Source organism: Panthera leo, chromosome E1 (assembly GCF_018350215.1).
Source record: "Panthera leo isolate Ple1 chromosome E1, P.leo_Ple1_pat1.1, whole genome shotgun sequence".
NCBI lineage: Eukaryota > Metazoa > Chordata > Mammalia > Carnivora > Felidae > Panthera > Panthera leo.
Window position 1 is genome coordinate 39469127 of NC_056692.1, and position 14452 is coordinate 39483578.

Below are 14452 nucleotides of genomic sequence, written 5' to 3' on the forward strand. Positions count from 1 at the left end.
GCTGTAGTTCAAAGCAAAGCTTATATAAAAATAACATTTGCTTAGTGCTCTTCAGTGTACCAAGTAGCATGCCATAAACAATTTCCTTTGATCTACGCTACAAACCTGTCAAGTAGCCATGGTCCTCCTTTAACAAATAAGGAAATTAAATTTGAAAGAGGTTAGATGCTTTGCCCTGGGTCTTAAGTGGCAAGTTTAGGATGTCAGGTCTTTTGACTCCACATTCTGTATTTGGTTTGTCGTTATTTACTAAATCTTCTGGAAACATCGAATAATTTTTGTAGGGATGGACTGAAACCCTCTGGGACCTCCTGTGATAAGTTTTGGTAATGGCGGGTACATAAATGGTATCTTCTCACTGTGTTGTCCTTGCAAGCAGCAATCATTCAATAATCAAAGTTATTGTGCAAAGTTGGTGGTATTAAGTCCACTTCTCTTTGATGGATGGATTGCAGGAGGAATCTAAGCTATTTTTTCATGAGCACCAGTCACAGGGAGAGGCAAGAACAGGGTTATGATGGGAGAGTTCCAGCTCCCTGTCCCTTGTTAAACAGTCGGAACCAACTCCCATTCCCTAAAGAATGGAAAGAGAAATAGCAAACATTTAATGAAAGGATCCACGTTATTCCTTCAAAATGCTCTAGATTCACTCTCCACAACCCTTCCTGAATCTTGATGAAAATATTTGGAGAAGCCTAATGGTTACAAAGTTTTGGAGAACACAGACATCTTCAAAAACACCTTGTGGAACTGAAGTATGCGAGCAGGGATAACAGCAGAGTTCAACAGGATTTGGACTCACGACTATCTATCTATTCAAGGAAACTGAACACTAAAGATCTTTCCCCCATTCAGGCTGTTCCCATATAAGGGTTCTTTCTTTGGCCAAGGAAGGATTTTAGAAGGGAAGTTCACAGCTTTTCACCTTCATGGCCGAAACAATCCTAGAACTTGTCTGACTGGCTCTAATGAGGAATGTAAGTAAACAAGACCTGAGTAAACAAAAGAGAAATCTGCCCATCACCTGTGGAGTCAAGTAATGTAGGGCACCTTCCTGGGCACTTATAAACCAATGCCTGTCTCTCAGAGAAATGGGTAATGTGCTTCCAAAGAAATGACACAGATTATCATGTTGACATTGCTTTGGATGCACATTACCCGTTTCTCTGAGAGACAGGCATTGACATTGCAGAGGCTTAGGAAAGGGTCAGAATAAAAGATACTCTGTCTAGCAAGGCGGGCCCACTGTGTTTGTTATTAAGAAACTAAGTACCTTAAGGGACTGGGGACTTTTTAAGCCTTTTTGGTAGGAGCAAGTATTGGCCTCTCTTTCATGAATGAGGGTCATTTTCATCACCTTGGGTTGTTAGGCTTTGGCAATTCTGGGGATGAAGCAAGGCTGCACGTGCTCGTGAGAAGAAATGACTTTGCCATCCCTAATCTCCTGCGTGATGGTGCAGATTTTAACCAGTATTTGGGGCAGTACTCTGCAGGTACAGCAGAGCTCATGTGATCCGAGGGAGGCTGAGGATGATGTATTGTAAGCCGGGGCTGTGCATTCCATGGCGCTGGCCTTACTGGAAGGCTCACATGTGGTGACACACGGGTTACAGGGAAGCCTAGAAGAAACAGAATTTTGCCTGTGATTGAGGGAAGGTAAGGATGGTTGTGGAGAACAACAGCGGTGGGTAATGTTTCAACATGGTGTCACTCAAAACAAGTATTTCCAAATGCTTATTTGTTCGTTTTGTTCTATCATTGGTGGAAGAAAAAGAATCAGACCAGATGCATGGTAAAGCAGCATCTTAGGCTTAGAAGCGTTAGATTCTGTAAGCTGCCATTGTGGACAATACCACAGCACTGTGGAAGAACACCACTCCAGGGGTTCAAGACCCGGGTGCAATCTAGCTTGTCATTTACCAGCTGGTGACCTAAGATAAGTCAAGGAACCCTCCTGAGCTTTAGTTTTTCATCCAGAACGGGTATAATGGGAGCTGCGCTTACAGGATTGACAGGATAACAGTGATAAGGGACAGGTTGAGAGGCTTATTATCTGAAGAAAGAAAGTTAATCAGGTGTTTTTCTTATCAGATGGCCTGAAACCCATCTATGGAAGAGTCTTTCATGCTTTATTGGGCAGCTTCTAGGTGCCTTCTGGGTGTATTTAAATGAAATTTTACACAATTGGAATGGGGACCAGTTAACAGAACTCTTTTTAAGAAGCATCATCTCTTTTGGATGATTCCAGGCACTTTGGTACGTCGGAGCTCCTCAGAGGGACTAGCTTTTGTTAACATTGTGCTAGTGTCATGTGGACATGCCAGTTATAAGAACTCTGTGAGCAGCGTCCACTGATTATTTGGGGGAAGGAAGTCTCCGTAACGGTTCTAACTAAGTCTGCATCTGGGGCATTAGTGTGGACTGAGTTGCTTCAAAGAGCTTGTGCTCTAGGCCCATCCCTTATGGGTTGGTTAGCTTATCATTGAAAAACATTACAATTTCCATTAAAAAAAAAAAAAGATGCTGAAATACACACATCTACATGCTGCTCTTGGCATCAAGGACAAGAGGCTGGAGATGGGCATTTCAGCCTGAACAGAATGTTCCTCCAAAAGGAGCAGGGTCGCCCTACTCAATTTCATGAAAGTTCATCTAGTGGGGGAAAATCTGTAAGTCACCAGGAATGTTTGAATGTTTGGGGAAACCATTGTTTTCCCTTGTACTTTTTAAAACCCAACATACAAGGAATTAACCTGGTGCGCTGGCTCTTCAAAATGACTCCGCTCAGCTAAGACCACAAATTTGGACTAGGTTACAATTGTAGGTCTCCAAACAGCACAGCTTGAGATCATGTACCTAAAGTTCCCACCACTGGCAAGAAGATCAAAGCACATGCCCCCTATTGCCTAGAGGCAGTACACACATGTGTGTCAGCATATTTTCTCATAGTTGTTTTTATTTTACTTACTCGACATCCGAACTCTCCAGAAGGCTGCGGTATGTGGCAATCTCACACTCCAGCTGGGACTTGACATCCAGCAGAATCTCATATTCTTGGTTCTGTCTTTCTAGGGCGCACCTGATCTCTGCCAGCTGAGCCTCCATATTATCAATCAGACACTGGATCTGGGCCAGTAAGGCCGTGTAGCGGGCCTCTGTCTCCGCCAGGATGCATTCCTGGGAATCTCTCTACCATGGAGGAAGAAATTAAGATTTGTAATGATGATTCATTGGAGCCTGGTCTCTTGTGAACTGTATCATTTAAAAAAAATTTTTTTTGTGACAGGTACTAATGAATCTCCAAGCCCTCTTATTACTTCTTAACCAAAGAAATCCCAAATCAAAATGATCTACTCTGCTAAAGCTTGCTTCCTTTTATCCTCTTTATTGATTTTTGCTTTCCTTAAAGTACTCACTTCTCTTTCTTTTTCTTAATCACCTATCATACGACACTCTCCTACCTATGAGACAAACCAACAAACAAAAACGTCCAGCTTTAAAAACCTGTTACCGTGGCACTTCATTCTGAGAATATTTTTACCTTAAAGAAGAAGTTAGCAGCATTAAGCCATGAACAATTCCTTCACTTGCAGGGCACCTGGGTGGCTCAATTGATTAAGTGCCTGCTTCTTGATTTCAGCTCAGGTCATGATCTCATGGCCCTGGGATGGAGCCCGGCATCATGTCCCACGCTGAGCGTGGAGCCTGCATGGGATTCACTTTCTCCCTCTCTCTTTGCCCCTCTCTTGCTTGTGCTCTCTCTCAAAATTAACATTAAAAAAAAACCCACAAAACAATTCCCTCACTGGATCCCTTCCTTTATATGTAAAACATGAGAGTTGAAACTTTGGTGATTACAATTCTTTCCTGATCCATCATCCTGTAAGTCCATGGATAATGCAATTTTAGGTTAGAATAACCTGTTATTTACATGGTTTTCCCAGTTTTCAGAGATGAGAAAACAGGTTCAAGAGGTTAAGTGAATTGCCCATGGTCACATGACTAGCTGGTGACAAATCTAGCTTTGGGGCAAGGTCTTCCAAATACCCTTCACATCAGAGCATTTAAATAATTCCCTACTTCACAGAGGCAGTACAATGGAAGCAGAAGTGGTTCCAGCTCTGGAACTGAATTCTGGCTCAGGCTCATCTCTTTTGTGACTTTTAACAAGTTACTTAATGCCTCAGGATCTCAGTGTCTCCATTCCTAAAATAGGCAAGGTGGCACTCACCTTGGATTTGGCATGGGAAAATCAGTTTATCTCCCTGAGCCTTATCTATAAAATTGGCTTAATAATTATGCCACCTCCCTTATAAGACTATTTTATAAATTTGATAGTTTAGAAAAATGTTTTGCATGTAATACAATGCTCTTGTAGTGTTTCCCAAAGTGTACTCCATGGATCCTTATTGCCATGAGATGCTCTTAAAAAAGGGGGTCCACAGTCAATTAAGTTTTGGAATGCTGAATGCCATGTATCTCCTTGGAGATCCATAGTGTATATTAGCTTATTAAAGGTCTGCAGGAAGTTACCCTGTTTAACCTTTGTTTACTCCAGCATTTCCCAGGCTTATCTGACCACAAGCCCTTTCTTGGCCATAGACTCTTTAACAAACAGAGGAACCTTTGTTCTGAGGGACACAATTTGGGAAACATTGCAACATGCAGGTGTCAGGGGCGATTGCCATCACTGCTGTGTTAGGCTTGGTCAGTTTCCTGGGTACCATTCGGTGCTGGGCCTGCAGTTCAATCTCTAGAGCATTCATGGTGCGTCTCAGCTCAGTGATGTCCTTCAGGCAGAACTGCTGCTGTTGAGAGCTGGTCACCACCTGCTGGTTCAGCCCCTCCATCTGAAACACAGTCAAAGACCATGCATATTATGAAGGAAACATGACTTTGATGGAAGGGTGCCTGGAAATGCAGGGTCAGCTATTCGGTTTTGACTTTTCTACCCTCCTCACCTGTGTGTTGAACCACTGTTCCACTTCTCTGCGGTTTGTCTCCATGATGGACTCATACTGACATCTCATTTCTTGTAGAACCCGGTTTAGATCGACAGAAGGGGCAGCGGTCACTTCAATGTTGAGTCTGTCCCCAAGCTGGCTCTGTAAGGAATTGATGTCCTATGGAAAGAAAAAGAATGTGAAGTCACTTGGTGACCATGTGACACCCTTGTGTTCTTGTTTGTCTAACAGCAATAATTTAGCTTAATGGTATCTGAATGTAGCTCACAATAAAGGAATAGATGATTTATAGGTACTATTGAGAGGCTATAAAATAACCTAAGACTATTTCAAATGTGACTCTGTGTTCAAGTATGTGGAACATTAGAAGGAATTAATTAGCAAGATCAGAGTCTTAAGGAATTTAGATCATTTCCCAGGATGGGTAATGGTGAAGCAGCATGGAGGTGGAGTTTATAATAAGAGACCAGAGTCTCTATGATGCCAATATGGGCTTTTGCCAATAGGGACTTACAGCAATAGAGGCAGAAATCAGTGCAGGGATGCCTACAAAAAGATGGGAAACCTGCGGGGGGTTTTCCCCCCTAAATTGGGTTGCTCCCTTGTCTGGAAGATCTGGAGGGGGGAGTGGAGGCTTCAGATTGTGTTCTAGGCAGTGGATTGGAAACCCATTGGACCAATGGTAGTGGCAGTAGATATTCTTGGGCTGAAAAACAGAATAGTATCTACTCTTTGGGGACACCTTTTGTCAAGTTCAACTCAAAGGAATGGATGCTATTTTTAGAGGCTTAGCTTGTAATGACTCTCTTGGTTTTTCTCTTACCTCTTCATGGTTGTTTTTAAGGCTGAGGAGCTCTTCCTTCAGAGACTGGACTCGTGCCTCCAGGTCAGCCTTGGCGAGGCTCAGGGCATTCAGGATCCGCTGTAGGCCGTTGGCATCTGCCTCCACTCCCTGGCGTAGGGACACCTCAGCTTCGTACCTGCAAAAATGAGACACAAAAAGAAAGGCATTAAAATGCAGATGGTGTAAATCGAGCCAAGCAGAAGTCCCTTCCACATTTTCCTTTGGGCCTCTCATTTATTATATTTCTGTTGTGGGCTTGATTCTCTTTAGAGGTGAGACCATTTGATAAACATCACGGCTTAACCACTGTTCCCTTAATCGCTTTGCCAGCGTGAGGCCACATTGCTGTTCTTTGAGATGAGGGAATTTTTCCTCCTCCTGCCCCTGGAGGCAATGCAGGAGAATTGGAGAGTGCAATGGATTACGAATTAGAAAACTTGCGTCCAACATTTTAGCTGTGTCTTGCCCTAGGTGTATGTCTTTGGGTATAACAGAGCCCCATGCAACCACAGTTTTCTGGGAATTGATTTCCTATGGAAATCAATCAATCACCTTTAAACAAGGTGATTGCATATTAGCAGCCCTACCTGTTTTCCTGAATTACTGTGCAGGTAGTCAGATGGGTTCATAAACTACAGGTAGTGTATACATGTGAGTGGTTATTAATCTTTGTCATTTACTGGATATGAAGGTCTTTTCTGGGCTGGTGCTGACATGGTATGGGGCAGGAAGGTTAGCAGATTTGGGGATACGCTTCTTGGGAGTGTGTCGCATCAGATGCAGGGTAAATTCTGTCGTGAATGACAGTGCTGGATGGGCTTACTTGGCTCTCAAGTCATCAGCAGCCAGTTTGGTGTTGTCAATTTGTGAGACCAGTCTGGAATTCTCAGCCTTGGTACACAAGATCTAGAATTAAGAAATTGTACACACAAATGAGACAAACACCAGGATCTTCTTTAAAAACCAAGGGCTTGTGTGTGTGGCGATTAAGGGGGTGGGGGTGGGGGCCGTTAGGCTTTCCATTGCTATGCTTAGGAAGCTTTGGGTGGGGGGCTTTGGAAGGTCAGATTTTTTTTGTTATTTTCCTAAAAAATCAGCAGAAACTACTCCAATAAAAACCTTGCATATGTTTTCCTGCCAAAATATAAAATCCATCCTCAATTTGCGTCCTCTGGAATGTAGCCACCATGCAGGCAAGGACTTTTTAGCTCACTGTTATTTTCCCAGAGCCCAGAGCAATGTCTGGTGTTTGTTGGGGGTGCTCAGTAAACACTTTTTGAACAAATAAAGTGGAGTAAATCTGGCATGTGTAGCTGCAGTACATCACTCTAATCAGGAAACAGGTTTGATGTTGCAAGAAACCGTGGAAACAATTTGGAGGTGATGAAATGAGCACAAGAGGGGAAAAGAGTGGTAATGGTAGCACACTGGATAAAAAGTAAACTGTTTAGGCACTTCTTAAAACAAAATACTTTTTCTCAGGTCCCTGTTTTTGTTTCTAATTTTTGTTAAAGAAATGGCAGCAATTGGGGCGCCTGGGTGGCTCAGTCGGTTAAGCATCCGACTTCGGCTCAGGTGATGATCTCGCGGTTCATGGGTTTGAGCCCCACGTTGGGTTCTGTGCTGACAGCTCAGAGCCTGGAGCCTGCTTCGGATTCTGTGTCTCCCTCTCTCTCTCTGCCCCTCCCCTGCTTACACTCTGTCTATCTCTCTCTCAGAAATAAATAAACATTAAAAAGTTAAAAAAGACAAAGAAAAAGAGAAAGAAAGAGAAAGAAAGAAAAGAAAGAAAGAAAGAAAGAAAGAAAGAAAGAAAGAAAGAAAGAAAGAAAGAAAGGAAAGAAATGGCAGCAATAGGTTGTTAACACATTTGGGACCGAAGCTATCTGGTTATAACAGCAGAACCTATCTCTGGAAGATGAGTAAGTATACAACTCTGAATATTGCCTCCAGATGACAATTTCATTCAAGAGATTTTCTTATTCTACAAAATATTTTTTTTTCCAACATAAAATGAACTACAAATATTAAGGTTTAGCACATGGCTATTGCTTGGAGAGTGTCATTACACAACTTGATTATACACATTCCTAAGAATCTTACCTTCTGCTGGAGCTCCTCAATGGTAGCGTAGTAGGACCTGTAGTCAGGACATACGACACAAAGCTCTTTGTTACACTCCTTCTGGATTTTGCACTCCAGTTCAGTGTTCTCTTGTTCCAAGATCCGCACCTTCTCCAGGTAGTTAGCAAGGCGCTCGTTCAAAATTTGCATGGTCTCTTTCTCTTTACTGTTGATACCTTCACCACACCAGTCGCAGTCATCCAGAGGGGAACAGGCACCGAAGTTGTTAATCAAGCAGATGGGTGTGAGATAAAAGCAAGGAGTAGGGTGGCAGCTGTTGGCTTTGAGACCACCATATTGGCAGCTGGTGTTGGGAAAGATGGTCCTAAAATTTGTAATCCTAGAGCATCTTTGGTGTGGCGTGGAAGAAGAAATAGTTGTTGTACAGCCTTTGGTATCCATGGTGTGTACCCAGTTTTGGTTTATTTCAAAATCTGTGGTCCAGATCGAAAGCTCAAGCAACCTCGACTAAGTCTGAATTCCAAGCTCCTTGACTATTTCCTCTTTGAAGTGCTTATATAGCCTTTGCTGTAGGTGGGGTCATGGCTGGAAGGATGTTTTCCTTTCTACTGTTTATATCAAATCCCATAGGAACATCTCATTAGTCTGCTTTTTACTTGCCTGAGAAGAGTTACTTGTCTCATAAAAATGTGCATTTAGGCTGTTACTAAGTTATTACCCATCACAACCACTACCTGTCATTGGATACAGAGCTTCACATGAAATCTTCAAAAGGAAATGCCATCACAGTTCTACCAGCATCCATTATTAAGCAAGTGTGAGTATATGAAGTTCATTAAATCCTTGTTGACCTCTCCACCTGGCCTAAAGCTTGATCAGGAATGAGTTCATCCTTCTTTTCCTTTCTTCTCTAGAAAAGGGAAACTATTAATATCTAATAATTATTGGTGAACTCAGAAATCAGTATTTTATTTTGTTCTGCCCAACTGATTTTCCATTTTCATTGTTCAGACGTTGTGAGTATGGGTTAAAATGTGAGTTTTAAATAAGACCCTTTTTAAAGATGATTGCTAGATTCCTGTTTCAGCTTGCCAGGTAGGGTTGGATTGCTAACAATAAATTTCCTGAAAAAGAAGCTGGTTACCTTTTGGTTTTCCAAAACCCACGTTTTATGACATTTTTTTGTGCTCAGTGTTTGCTTGTGGAATTACATTAGCTAACAATTTGTCTTGGGGTTGGTTTATATTTGCTGTTTAAACATGATCTGTTGAAAGGTGTGTGTTTTTCATTCTCAGGAATACTTTCTCAGTGTTTTCTTAAGAAAGTTATTTTTGGGGTGCCTAGGTGGCTCATTTGGTTGAGCGTCCAACTCTCTTGATTTAGGCTCAGGTGATGATCCCAGAGTCGTGGGATTGAGCCCTGCATCAGGGTTAGGATTTTCTTTCTCTCTCCCTCTCTCTCTCTCTCCCTCTCTCTCTCTCTCTCTGTCCTCCTCTTTCCCCTCTCTCCTGCTCATGCTCTCTCTCTCTCTCAAATAAAAATTTAAAAAAAGAAAGAAACTTATTTGTTCCTGTTCCTTTATGGAGGCTCTAGGAGGGAACAATTATCTTGCCTTTTCTAGCTTCTAGAGGCTGCACAGGCTCCTTAGCTCCTGGTCTCTTTCTGTCTTCAAAGCCAGCAGTGGGGAGTCTTTCTCATGCGGCGTCACTCTGACACTGACTCTTCTGCTTCCCTCTTCCACCCTTAAGGCCCTTGTGATTATATTGGGCCCACTCATATCATCTAGGATAATCTTCCTATTTTAAGGTCAGCTGCTTAGTGGCCTTACTTCCCCTTTGTCATGTAGCCTAACATATTCAAGAGTTGAGGGTTAGGATATGAACATCTTTGGGGCCGCATTATTCTGCATATCACATAAGGTAAGGAAAAAACATTAATTTACAATAGTGCCACCAAATATAAAACTCACAGGAATAAATTTAGTTAGAAAGGTAGACTACATGAATAAAATATTAAAATACATTGAAGGACAGAAAACTAGAATAAATGGAAAGAAAAATCATGTTCTTGGACTGAAATACTATATCCATCACTATAAAAATGTCAATTATCTCCACATTAATTTAACTTAGATCCCACTAAACTTATTGAGATCCTCCCAATCTCAAAAATGTGATTTTTTTTAACCAGGCAAGATAATTCTGAAGTTTTATGAGAAAAGTTAATCAAATTTGAATAGCCAGGAAACTTCTATAAGAGGAAGCCCCAGAGAGACTAGTTCTTCCTATTTTAAAGACTCACTAATCAAAATACTATAGTATTGATGCATGAATAGTCAGACAGATCAATAGAATAGAATAAGAGGTCTAAAATAGACTTCCAAACAGACTGGAATTTAGTGTATGATAAATGTGACATTTAAAACTAGTGGGGGAAAGATAGACTATCATATGTAGTTTGGGGACAATTCTGTATCACTTGAGGTAGAAGGCAGGGCAGGAAATGTTGGGATAATGACTCATCCTTCCTAGTAAGACATATTGCAAATTGATCAAAGATTCAAATGTGAAAAATGAAATCATAATTGTGCTAAAAATATGAGAATTCTTTTTATAAAGTTGAAGACAGAAGGCCTTTCTAATAATGACCGAAATAAAGAAACCATAAAAACTTATAAATCTGACAACATCAGATAACTTTTACATTGGTACAAAACACAACCTATAAAATTGGAAGACAGATGACAAACTGGGAAGGTATATTTGCAATAACGCCATAGACAGTGACCAGAAAGAAAATACAACAGGCACTTAATTTACAAAGAACCTTAGAAAAAATGCTCAATGTCACTCATAAAGAAGAAATGTAAATTTAAACTACACTGAGATTTTATTTTATCTTTCTCCCTATCATACTGAAAGAAAAAATCACAGTTTGGTAACAAATGTACTGTATACAGCCTCTCATTTATTGCTGGTGTGAGTATAAATTCATACAAGTTACTATACTGCTACTGTAATCAGACAGTGTGATATTGGCATAAGGGTTGGCAAGTGGATCAGTGAAATAGAATAAAGATTCTAGAAATAGTCTCACATACATATGGTCACTTGATTTTTGACAATGTTTCCGAAGTAAGTCCATGAGAAAAGGATAGCCTTTTCAATAAATGTTGCCGATCAATTAGATAATTGCATACAGCAGAGATCGATACATCTTGAGCTTTACCTCACACTCTATATAAAAATTAATTCAAGATGGATTAAATAATTAAATGTGAAGGTTACAGGTATGGAACTTTTAGAAGGCAACATGGAAGAAGATCTTCATAACCTTGTTCAGACAAAGACTTCTAGCACGTGGAGAGCACTAAACATAAAACAATGAATTTGACTTCATCATAGTTAAAGTCTTTTACTGACCAAAATATACCACTAAGAAAGAGAAAGGGCAAGCCACTGGCTGGGTGAAAATATCCACTTGGGATATAAAGGACCTTCCTTTTGACACAGCAGTATCATGACTAGTTCTATGCCCGAGAGAAATGAGTGCATATGTACACAAAAAGACTTGCATAAAAATGCTTCTAGCAGTTTTATTCTTAATGGCACCAAAATGGAAACAAGCCAAATGTTCACAAACAACACAATGGATCAACAGACTGTGGTATATTCATAGAATAGGTTAGTAACTTGACAACAAAAAGAATGAACTATTGGTATTCACAATGACATGGATGAACTTCAAAAACATGTCAACCTGGGTCGTCTGGGTGGCTCAGTTGGTTAAGTGTCTGACTTCAGCTCAGGTCATGATCTCGTGGTTCATGGGTTTGAGCCCCGTGTCAGGCTCTGAGCTGTCAGCAGGGAGCGTGCTTCAGATTCTGTGTCTCCCTCTCTCTCTGCCCCTCCCCCACTCGTTCTCTCTCTCTCTCTCTCTCTCTCTCTCTCTCTCTCTCTTCTGCGCTCTCTCTCTCTCAAAAATAATAAACATTAAAAATATATGTATCAACCTGAAGAATTTAGGCACAAAAGGGCACAAACAGTATGATTACATTTATATTAACTTTAAGAACAGGCCAAACTCTTCTACAGTGTCAGGTATCAGAATAGTGGTTGTCTCCTCATGAGGGAGGTGAGCTGACTGGGAAGGAGCATGAAGGAACTCTCAAGGTCGATATTTCACATCTCGATGTTCTAGTCTATGTCTCGATCTGGATGATTACATGACTGTGTATGGTTTTCAAGTTTCATGGAACTACATGCTTTCCACCATTGATACGTTTTCTTGTATGAAAATGAAATCCCAGTGAAGTGTGGTTAACATAGAAAGTTAAGATTTGATAGAGCTGTGTAGCTCTATGAATGCTTTCTACTTTATTCATGTACTTGAATTACAAATGGGTCATTTGTAATTTCACTTGTGAAAAATGGAAGTCATAAATGTGCTAAGAGAAAGCATAAGAGAATTCTTTTACAAATGAAGAGTGGAGGAGGGCCTTTATAACGGTGACTCAAAATAAAGAAACCACAAAAAAATGGACAAATTTTGCTTCACAAAATAGCAGCATTTGAAATAGTAATAATTTTAAAAAACATGTAAAAAGGACTGGAAGGAAAGATATCTAAATGTTAAGAGTGGACTTCTTTGCATTTTATAATTATTGATGAGAGTTATTTTCTTCTTTATGTGTTTGTACACATCCCACAAATTGGCTGTATCACTTTCAGAATCAGAAGAAGAGTTTGACATGGGGCACCTGGGTGGCTCAGTCGGCTAAGCGTTGACTCTTGATTTCGGCTCAGGTCATAATCTCACCGTTTGTGAGTTCGAGCCCCCAGTCGGGCTCTTCACGGGCAGCCCAGAGCTTGTTTGGGATTCTTTCTCTCCCTCCCTCTCTCTTTGCCCCTCCCCTGTTCGCACATGCTCTCTCTCTCTCTCTCTCAAGATAGATAAATAAACATTAATTTTTTTTAAAAAAAGAGTTAGACAACTATTTTTGTTATATCTTTGTTTTTGTACTCTTTTCTCCATCTTATCACTTCTCTTCTTGTGTATCTCAAGCAGTGATTTTCCTTCGTTACATGGCTGACTGCTTTATTTGTGCTCTGGAGCTGATTTCTCTTTGTTTCCTTCAGGACCACATTTCATCAATTATGTACCCTTTTCTTGCATCTTGCACATCTTCTTTACTACTTGACCAATTTACCTTTCCCTGTAAGCATGTTTGTTACAGATCTTAATATTGTCTAACTCCTAGCTATGTAGCCACTTTGGCTTTGAAGGCAGTGTCTTTCCTTCATTACCCATTTTTTTGAGACAGCAGTGGGTATCTATCTGTTACCATCATTTTGCTACCACCAGCTCATTTGTTGACTTTGCGAAATCTGGCTAACCTATAAGCATGATATGACGTAGCCTATCTTGAAGACCCTCTTTGTCTGCCTTAACATAACACCATTTTCCGGTGCAGAAATACCCAGCGCTTCCTAAGAGCAAAGTACAAATTCTTCATTGCCAGGCAATCAAGACTTACCATAGTCTTGATCCAGCTGACTGTACTTCACATCCCATGACTCCCGTACCCCCTGCATACACTCTAACCAAACTGTATTCCTTGCCATGCTCCAAGCTCTCCTTGCTTTGTTTCTCCAGGGCGTATTTATTGTTGAGGTTCCCTCCATTTTTCTCCATCTAGGTGTTTCAAGGCTGCTCTGGGAGAGAATCCAGGGCTCACCCATATTTGATTCTCCTCTCCTTGGGGGCACATGGGAAGCTTACTCTTTCCTGTCCCCTTGCAGTTAGGAAAGGTGTAACCAGGGCTTTAATCTTTAGTTCAAGAGACCGGGGAGGCAGCATGTTCCAGATGCTGGAAGAGCAAGTCTGAGAGTGATAGAGAGGAGTTCCCTTCACAGCATTGTCCTGGCTGGAGCCTTCTGGGAAAGGGGCAGTGCAGGGGAGAGGAAGGGTGGGCTTTAGGTCCAGCCTGAGATAAGTAGCTGAGATATAGGGAGGGAATATGGCCTCTGTGGGGCCAGCAAGGAACCCATGAATTGTAAATACTAAATAGATACAATGAGGAGCCTGTGTCCTCAAGTCATGAATGCTTCTTGCATTTAGAGCAGGCAAATTTTGAGGCCATTGTTTTGCCTGAGTGTCCTCATGGTGGGCTGTACTCAGAACCTAGAATGCAAAGTTTTGTGCTGGTTCTTACAGATGACTGATGCATTATATTTTATTTTATATTTTTATTATTTAAAAAATATTTTTTAATGTTTATTTTTGAGAGAGAGAGAAAGACAGTACATGAATGGGGGAGGGGCAGAGAGAGAGGGAGACACAGAATTTGAAACAGACTCCAGGCTCTGAGCTGTCAGCACAGAGCACGATTCGGGGCTCAAGCTCACAAACGAGATCATAACCTGAGCTGAAGTCAGACGCTTAACCGACTGAGCCACCCAGGCACCCCATGATACGTTATATTTTAGATTTTACTTTTTATGCAACACTAGGTGCTAAAAATACAGGCATCTTATTTAGTGCATTATTAAAGCTATGA

The 14452-nt window shown here is 41.1% G+C and overlaps 1 protein-coding gene and 1 long non-coding RNA gene across 4 annotated transcripts in view; one reads left to right on the plus strand and one right to left on the minus strand.

The window, feature by feature from the left end:
* LOC122205813 overlaps window positions 1-14452 on the plus strand; it is a 149889-nt gene that overhangs the window by 126398 nt on the left and 9039 nt on the right. The gene's annotated exons all lie outside the window — the stretch shown is intronic.
* KRT39 (keratin 39) lies at window positions 1367-8334 on the minus strand. Its single transcript, XM_042914387.1, has 7 exons — window positions 7912-8334; window positions 6632-6714; window positions 5788-5944; window positions 4962-5123; window positions 4725-4850; window positions 2969-3189; window positions 1367-1619 (listed from the first exon to the last, which is right to left on the minus strand). Exons 1-7 carry the CDS (start codon window positions 8332-8334, stop codon window positions 1367-1369), a joined length of 1425 nt encoding a protein of 474 aa, XP_042770321.1.